Source organism: Setaria viridis, chromosome 2 (assembly GCF_005286985.2).
Source record: "Setaria viridis chromosome 2, Setaria_viridis_v4.0, whole genome shotgun sequence".
Taxonomy (NCBI): domain Eukaryota; kingdom Viridiplantae; phylum Streptophyta; class Magnoliopsida; order Poales; family Poaceae; genus Setaria; species Setaria viridis.
Genome location: NC_048264.2, coordinates 35306969 through 35316196, shown reverse-complemented (window position 1 = coordinate 35316196; position 9228 = coordinate 35306969). Strand labels below are relative to the sequence as shown.

Sequence of the window (9228 nt, the reverse complement as noted above, 5' to 3'; positions counted from 1 at the left end):
AGTGGGCAATGTGCACAAAAGGAAAGAAAGGAGAGAGTGTGTAGGTAGGGGCAGAGTAAGCTGGCCAGTTTGATGAGTTAGAGGTTCAGAGCTGCTTTATGTTGTGTTGACGAGACCGCAACGGCCGTCCTTCGTTCTTTTTACAGTCCAACTCAGCACTTGATCGTTTTTAGATAAAAACATATAGTTTTACACTGTTACTCCACCGTTTATAGATTTATAAGGTGTATTTCATTTTCTTAGAATAAGGTTTATATTAAAAATTATCTACTAATATACTATGTTATTGTGATATAAAAGTGTACTCTTAAAAAAGTAAGTTTGATTTACGGATCTTGTTAAGCTTTCTATCAATAAAAAAGTAGATATTCACAGAGATTGGTCCAAGGCTCGTCCTAACAAAATGAAATAAGTCTTATCATCCCAAAGGGACGAAGTATTGAACCAATTCGATGTGAGAGACATGATTAGCAAGTAGAGAAACAGACAAAAGGGGATAAGAGCGTGTGCAAGTAACTAAGGGCCTGTTTGTTTTAGCTTCCTGGCAGTTCCGTCTCAGCGTAAAAAGCCAGAAGCTGAAACAAACATCAATACTCTCGTGCAGCTGGAAGCCCAGAAAAGCTGAGTTTATATGGAAAGCTGGAAAGCTCAGTTTTGTGAGCTTTTCGTAACTTTTGAGTTCATAAAGCTAAACACATCATGTAGAAGTTAGTGTTGGCTTTTCAGAACTAAAAAGCTAGCAGCAGTTTTTTAGAAAAGCTCAAAAGCTGCAGCATAATAAACAAGTCCTAAGCATCACTGAGAACTTACAAGTTCAAATCCTCCATGCTCTCTAGTTTCAATCAAATTCGACGGCGCAGCCTTTAATTCAGCCACACGCGCACAGCTACTATTTTGACGAACCTGCGTACGTCCGATGTGCACGTACGAGAAACAAAAGCAATGGAGCAGAGGACAGAGGGCGTATACGGCCGCAGCACATGATTCATATCCCAGTTTTTAAAGGATAGATTGAGCTGCACGAACTGCGACATAGAATAATCGACGTTGCACTCCTGTTCCTGCATGTCGAACCCACCCGTGTCGTGATCAGACTGGTCATGGTATGGAAACCGCAATGTTTGGAAAAGCTCCTCAAGATATAGCACCATCCCTGTATAAATTGGCATGAAGAAAGAATAGGACAGTCAGGGAGGATATGGCTGATCATAATTGGATTAGAGGACTATGGAGAATGCAGACTATGGTTGAAATGGTAGAATTCATAACCCTTTGGGATTTGGTGCAGGATGTGCAATTCACTGAAGATGAGGTGATGATCAAGTGGAAGTGGGCAGCAACTGGCGTTTACACGTCAAAATCTGCATATGAGGCACAATTCAGAGGATCGTTTACTACTTTTGAACCAAGCAACATTTGGAGGGCATACACTGAAGGTAAACACAAGTTCTTTGCATGGCTCTTGATTCAGAACAAGATCATGACGGCTGACAACTTGATGGCTAGAAACTGGGACTCTCACACGATTTGTCTCCTATGTGACCAGGAAAATGAAACAGTAGTTTATCTCCGCCTAAACTGCTGTTATGCCAAAGAAGTTTGGGTCCTAGTAACAAACTGGACAGGAGGAGTCATCTGTATGCCTGCATCTGATGAGGAAACAATGGAGACACGGTGGAGCCGATCCTTGCAGCCATTCAGCAAGAAGCGGACATGGTGGAGCCGATCCTTGCAGCCATTCAGCGAGAAGCAAAGAAGGTCAGTGGCGGCCTACTTGATCTTGACGGCGTGGAACTTACGCAAAGAACGCAATCGTAGAGTGTTTGAAGGAAGATCACTGAGGCCAATCCAAGTGTTCGATTTGTCTCAGGAGGAGGTTATGATGCGTCAGAGGGCGTGTGGCACCCTACAGATGGGGTAGCATATCTTTAATTTGCTATGAGTTTTCTTAGAGATATTGATTATGTAATATCGAACTACATGTAACTTTGAATTTCTACCTCCTTAACTGAAGTAGCAGTGCTCCTGCTTTGTTTAAAAAAAACGCAATGTTCTCATTTTGCGTTCTTTTGTTCTTTTTTTCACTACGATATGTATACTACTTCTTCTATTTCAAATTATAGGTCGTCCTAAATGGCCTACACTAAGAAACCTCCTCTCGTGGCATGTAACTCCACCGCTGAGTAGTGTCATGCATGGAAATTTGAAGCATCTTCAATTCTCATGTGCTTGCGTAAGCTACCACGGAATTCTGTACGTGCATTATTGATATTTCCCTATGATTCGTTCTTAATTTCTGGCTTTACTTTGGACTTGATTCGCTTTCTAGGTTGATTCCGGCCAATCTATGCTTGTCGCCTTTGCATTTCCTCCATCTCATGTCACCTTTTTCTCTCCTCTATATAAGGACTGAACGGCGGCACCTGACACGCACGATCAAGCAGCAGTGTGTACCTCTCACTTGTGTGAGCTGTGACGTCAAAGAAAAAAAAAAGAGGCACCAGCGAAGGGAGGCCCGAGCAGTGGGAGGAGAACATATAGGAGATGATAGGGTGGGGCGACGTGTACAAGGTGGTGGCGGCCATGGCGCCGCTCTACTTCGCGCTGGGTCTCGGCTACGGCTCGGTGCGGTGGTGGAAGCTGTTCACGCCGGACCAGTGCGACGCCGTGAACCGCCTCGTGGCCTACTTCTCCGTGCCCTTCTTCGCCTTCGACTTCGCCGCGCGCATCGACCCCTTCGCGCTCAGCTACCGCGTCCTGGCCGCCGACGCGCTGGCCAAGCTCGCCGTCGTGGTCTCCCTCGCCGCCTGGGCCGCCGCGTGCGCGTCCGCTCGCCGCGGCGGCGGCGACGGCAAGGGCAACAAGGACCGAGCCTTCTCGTGGTGCATCACGGGGTTCTCGCTGGCCGCGCTCAACAACACGCTCGTCGTGGGCGTGCCGCTGCTGGACGCCATGTACGGCAAGTGGGCACGCGACCTCATCGTGCAGATCTCCGTGGTGCAGATCATCGTGTACTTCCCGCTCCTGCTGCTGACGTTCGAGGCCAGGCGCGCGTGGGGCGCCGGGAAGCGGCCGGCCGCGGAGGAGGAAGGTGCAGGCGGCGACGTGGAGGAAAGCGGCGGCGAGACGGCGGCGCGGTCGTTCTGGCCGCTGGTTAGGGCCGTCTGGATGAAGGTGGCGAAGAACCCGAACGTCTACGCGGGCGTCCTCGGCGTCGCGTGGGCGTGCGTCACCAACAGGTTCGCGTCACTAACGCATGCAGGAACACCAGCCGTGATCTAACGTGTGAGCTAGACTGATAAAAAAAATTAGCAATTAATTATCTACATGACTAACTTCTTTTCTTGAGCAAATTTATGCAAGTAACGCACTATATGGAAAGACACTATAGCACAGTAACAATAAAGTTGTCTTGTAAAATAACTTTTTATAATGTAAAAGTCGAATTTGCATGGACGAATAATGGTCATAAGATAGCTACACTACTATAGTCAAACAGGGGTAAAATATAGCGAATGCTATTCTCTGACTCTGAGGTGATGTCACACCAAAATTAAATCGGAACAAGAACAAATACCCTCTTGATAGTGGAACAACAAAAGGTAATTAATTTTGAGCTAAAGCGTACAATGATCTGGCTTAGAATCTGCTTCATTTTAATCTGCACGTACATCCACTGCAAACACTAAAGCGTAATAGAACAATTACCACAAATGGTAATCTAGTCATGCGTATTAGAAATAATACCACTTTGGCATAAAGTTAGCCGGTCCTGAGGGGATGTCTGGCGCAAATCAGTAGTCGCCGAGAAAAAAGGTTCGAGCTAGGGTAACCCCTGCCGTTCTTTTCGTCTCCATTCTCTTCATGAACTAATGTTCCACTAGTCTGTGTTTCTCTGTGTCTGACTGTCTGCTAGACTCTAAATTCTAATGCTCTGCTACTGCTACACGCCACTAGAGGTTCAACGCAATGTCCACGCACTAGTGGAATTGTTTGCAATGATGTTACTGCCACTTGTGAAAAAAGTTTTGCACTCTTCAAGGTTTTTTCCCATGAGCAGAAGCAATGGTTCCGTTTCACTAATTGCGTGCTTGATTTGTGCGCGACGCAGGTGGCACATCGAGACGCCGAGCATCATCGAGGGCTCCGTGCTCGTCATGTCAAAGACCGGCGTTGGCCTCGCCATGTTTAGCATGGGTGATGAAACGACGCCTAGCTTTGTTGATTGATCTTAGGATCAGGAAAATGTCCTGTGAGTGTTGAACTAGTGTGTATTTTGTGGTGTCCTCGTGGCAGGACTGTTCATGGCGCTGCAGGAGAAGATCATCGTCTGCGGCGCCGGGCCGACTTTCCTCGGCATGGCGCTGCGGTTCGTGGCCGGGCCGGCGGCCACCGCGGCCGGAGCCCTCGCCATGGGCCTCCGCGGCGACGTCCTGCGTCTCGCTATCATACAGGTAGGTAGCGTACTCTCTGTGCGGCAGCAATGTCCATGTCGATCTCTGGGTTATTGTCGCATGGACGATTTGTCCACACTGATCTTTTCTTGTTTCGTCGGGTGATCACAACAGGCTGCGCTTCCCCAGGCCATCACCACGTTCGTGTTCGCCAAGGAGTACAGCCTGCACGCGGACGTGCTCAGCACTGCGTAAGTGGCTTATGCTTAGGCTAGTTACCTGAACGTCTCGGCTCATCAGGGCACAGTGACTGACGAAACTGCGGCGCAATCTTGCAGGGTCATCTTCGGGACGCTGGCGTCGTTGCCCGTGTTGATCGTGTACTACATTGTTCTAGGTCTGATACGGTGCTAGTCCTCAGGCAACTAGAGTTACCTTTTTCAGTGGATGTACCTACTAGAAGAGTCGCCACTTGTACCCTTGATCTTCAGTAGGCATCTAGATTAGCTGCTTATTAAGCTTGTGGCATTGCTCTTATGTACCTGTAACCACTGTGGCTTATCTGATGAGGACATCAGCAATAGTGACCATCTCACAACTGCAGGTGCAGCATAGTTAAATAATTAATTTCTGAGCACTGCAGAACGTTCTCCTTTTTCTGAACAATAAAGTGCCAATTAGTCAATAATCAGGCGGGTGCGAGTGGAAACAGAACAATTTAAAAAAAAATGAAAAAGAGAGTGGAAGCAGAACCACATGCCTGATTTGCCTGAATCCTGATGGACAGGTTACATTACAGGTAGCATCTGAAGACTCTTGGCATCTCAAAAAGCTCACCCCCTACTCCCTAGATGATCGAAACTCAGTGCAAAAATTCTACTGCCGTGTTCCTTAAAAGAAATCTATTGACGGAACAACAGTGCAAAAGCTTCATGGATCGATCATGAAGCTTCATATTCTCGCTGACAGAGAACAACTTGCAGCTTTGCGGCACCATGAAGAAACCGGAAAGGAACCGACCAGGCAATGGGATATCCTTCAGTCCACGTTCATGTACGTTCATGGGAGGGGAACATGAAGCAGCTCCGACTCCGACAAGGGGTGGCCGGTGAATCAACGGTGGGCAATGGGCATGGCATGCAGTGTTGTGAGCATCCACTATCTTTTGTGGTGGGGAATGGAAACAGGGCACGGTATTTGTCTGGTCATAGGCCACAACTGCTTGCAACTTTGTTTCTTTTCCAGCGAAAAAGATCAAGAATAATCCTCGAGGCCATGTTGAGCCATGCCTGTCCGGGAACCGATCTCTGTCACAAGTCACAACCCTCACCGGGTACCTGAATATATTCAGGTTCAAGATGGAGTGGATGGCCGCGGATTCCGTGGCGATCGATGGACAGGGAACCCAGTACTTCGAACCTGACCATCTCACTACCGCAGGATGTAATGTTCTTCGGATTTTATGTTCGTACAACTGTGGTCTGTCAACATACATCGTCGCCGCAGCCATCTTATGCAAGCTCGACAAGCAAGGCCCAGTAGCCAGCACGTTGATGGAGTATATGTAAATGCTCGTCGCAAATCTGAAAGCCCATCCTAGCTAGGTGATGGAGGGAGACAGGCCACAGGTAGCATCTGAAAAATGCTTGCTACAGGAGAAAAAACAGAGCAGACGTACGAGTAAAATGCATAGGCGGTCCTCGAACTTAGCTCAGGGTGCCATCTAGATCTCTAAACTTTCAAATTCCTAAACTTGCTAATTGGCTCAAGTAAAGTCCAAATCACTGCTACTTACGTTAAATGGGCCACGTGTATGCTGACATGGGCCAGGGTGGGACCCTCTCTTTCTTTCTCCCTCGTATCTTCCTCCTCTCCCTCTCACGCAGCATGGCGTCGGCCCGACGGGCGGCGGGCGAAGGAGAGCGCCACAACATGCTTTCGGCGACGAGCAACTGAGGGAGGAGAGGGCAGTGATGTGGGTTCTCACCGAGGGAGGAGGTGGCCGCTAGAGTTAGGGAAGGAGGTTTCCCAGGCGGGCGCCTCTGCCCCGTCGCCGTTGAGCCCCCACACCCTCAGCTCCCCCGCGGCGGAGCTCACCCAGAGGTAGCTGCACGGCATTCGCCCCCACCCTCTCCCACCGTTGCGACCTGCTAGCTCCCTCGGCCGCGTCGATTTGCCGGCACCGCTCGCATCGTCCCTGCTCAAGCTCGGCTGTCGGTCCCGATTCACGTCTTGCTCTCGTTGAAATCGGCCCGTCGTCGCTCGATTCGCTCGCCTACCACCCCAAATCATGGCACTGCCACTGCACGGGAAGATGACGGCGGTGGCGGCCGTAGCCTGGCAGGAGCAGACGGCGGCGGCTGCCGCGGCTCAGCTCGGCGGGCGCGGGCAGGGCACAACGGCCGTGTGTGGGCAGCCCCGCACGGACGAAGGGCACGGCGACGGGCGGTGTGGCGGACGAGGTGAGGTTGGGGCGATCGGACCGTGCACAGCGGCCACGGGGTGGATGGGCCGCGCGGTGGACGGGGCGTCGGGCACAGCCGTCGCGCCTGGGCACCGCAGCCATGGGCCCGCGCCAGCCTGTAGCCCCGGCCGTCGACCGCACGCACACGGCCGCGGCGGCCACGGCCGCCGTCGTTGTTGTCCGCGCGCGCTACACCGCGGTCCCTGCGGCTGTCCGCTGCGACCTGGCTGCACCCACAGGGCCGCCGCAGCCGACATGCAGGGCTGCGGCTGCAGTGGATAGCTCGCCCTGCGCTGTGGCCTCGGCGGCCGTCGGCTCTAGCCTTAGCTGCCCCCGCAGGGCCACCGCTGCTGGCGTTGCCATCCGCCCGCGCTGTACTGTGGCACCCAGGCGCCGTCCGCTCCGTGCAAGGCTGCCACTGCCACCGGTCGCGTCGACGGCGAGCTCCATGCTGCTGCTGCGTGGGATGGAGCCAGGCATGGAGAGGAGCCAGGTCCACGTCAACGTTCAGTAAGACTGCCGCGTAGGCTAATTTGGATGTGAACGTAAGTAAGTTTAGGGATCGGAATGTATGTTTTAGAAATTTGTGACTAGAGAACACGATGAGCCAAGTTCGAGGAACATTTTACTCGACGTACCCATGGAACGGGATCCTGAATTCCTGATGGACAGGTGCTGCAGCACTGAAACTGAAAATGCTCATTGACACTTGACAGCATCTGAAAAAGGTTCAGACTTCATAGGCCCATATCATATAGACAGAGTGTCCGAGACCACTCTGGAGCAGCCAAGCTCACAGCATGGCAGGTCATCTTTGACGCCTCCAATGCAGAAGAGGTGGAAGCCCGGACCTGCAAAGAAGACATCGAACTGGCGGTAGAATGGATTCGATCTCCGGTTATCCTTGAGTCTGATTGTGCGATGGTCATCCGGTACCTAAAAGAGGAGAACATGAAGCCAGCATGCTTCTCCACCATCCACTAAAATGCTCCATGCGTGTTTAATCAAGCATAAGCGGTGACGGATTGATCCATCACTCACTCAATCTTTAAAGAATCTTGTCAATAAATAGCCAACTGATGGACTGAAACTTAATGAAATTGTCTTATCTCGTACTGTGGAAGGACATAATTTTCAGTTTAAAGGTGCAACAACCCTTCCTTATCTCCTCATTTGAACATCATGGGTGAAAGTTCAATGCCCGTGTTTTTATTTTAAAAAAACATACAGATGTAAAATTTCGCAATCACGGATACACACTTACTGCTTACTGCTATAAATATATGCACATAAACTCTATTCCTACGAGCATGGAAGGCGGCAGATTTTAAGATTGATGAAATTACCACATGCACCTTGTTGTCAACGAACATGTCGTCTACCATAAAAAAATATCATTGTTTAACTCTTAGAATAAATTTAATAAAACAAGAGCGCTTTACCAAGTCAAGAATTCAAATCATAGCTAAGGCAAAATCCCCTTGTACACCCACCCTCAGGGGGTGTTTGGGAAGAGGAGGCTAAATTTTAGCTCCCGTCACATCGAATGTTTGATACTAATTAGGAGTATTAAATCTAGACTAATTACAAAATTAATTACACAACCCCTAGGCTAAATCGCGAGATGAATCTATTAACCCTAATTAGTCTATGATTTGATAATGTGGTGCTACAGTAACCATTCACTAATGATCGATTAATTATGCTTAATAGATTCGTCTCGCAATTTAGCCTAGGAGTTCTGCAATTAGTTTTTATAATTACCTTATGTTTAGTCCTCCTAATTAGTATCCGAACATCCGATGTGACAGGGCTAAAGTTTAACCCCCTCCTCCCAAACACCCCCTCATTGTCACGGCGGCCTTCGAGCGGGGACTCAGATTCAACCTGCGCCGCACGGTGGCAGTCATCTCCATCTTCTCAAGCTCCAAACGGAGAAGCATGGATTCAAGTGGCGCTCAAGCTAGCACGCCCGCGCGATGGAGCTTACTTCTAGGACCGAGAAAGTGGAACTGCTTGGCGTGCTCGCAGCACGCGCAGGGGGTGCGCATTACATGGGCCAGTGGCAGACCTAGACATTGCATGGAGCCGGTATGCAGACGTGTAGTGGTGCCTGCCATCGTTGTGTGCTGTGCTAAAGATTTTTTTTTCTAGGCTCAACTGCATGCAAGCAATTGTAAAGCACTCCTGGCCACCGGAGCCCGGGCAGGTGCGCTACAACTGCCCGGGCAGGTGCTTTACCACGGAAGGGCGGACGGTCCACCTGTGCTGCAACGGTTAGCTCTGACACGTATCTATTGTTGTTCTAGATGTTGGGATGAACGGCGGACAGTTTGCGCTTGTAAAGGCGGACGGTCCGCGAATCTCCTG

The 9228-nt window shown here is 50.1% G+C and overlaps 1 protein-coding gene across 1 annotated transcript; it reads left to right on the top strand.

Annotated features, from left to right (window-relative positions):
- Nucleotides 1-2443: 2443 nt before the first annotated feature.
- LOC117843320 (probable auxin efflux carrier component 5b) lies at nucleotides 2444-4975 on the top strand. Its single transcript, XM_034723892.2, has 5 exons — nucleotides 2444-3239; nucleotides 4112-4197; nucleotides 4297-4454; nucleotides 4569-4645; nucleotides 4733-4975. The coding sequence occupies exons 1-5, from the start codon at nucleotides 2545-2547 to the stop codon at nucleotides 4806-4808; spliced, it is 1092 nt and encodes a 363-aa protein (XP_034579783.1). The 5' UTR covers nucleotides 2444-2544; the 3' UTR covers nucleotides 4809-4975.
- The last annotated feature ends 4253 nt before the right edge of the window (nucleotides 4976-9228 follow it).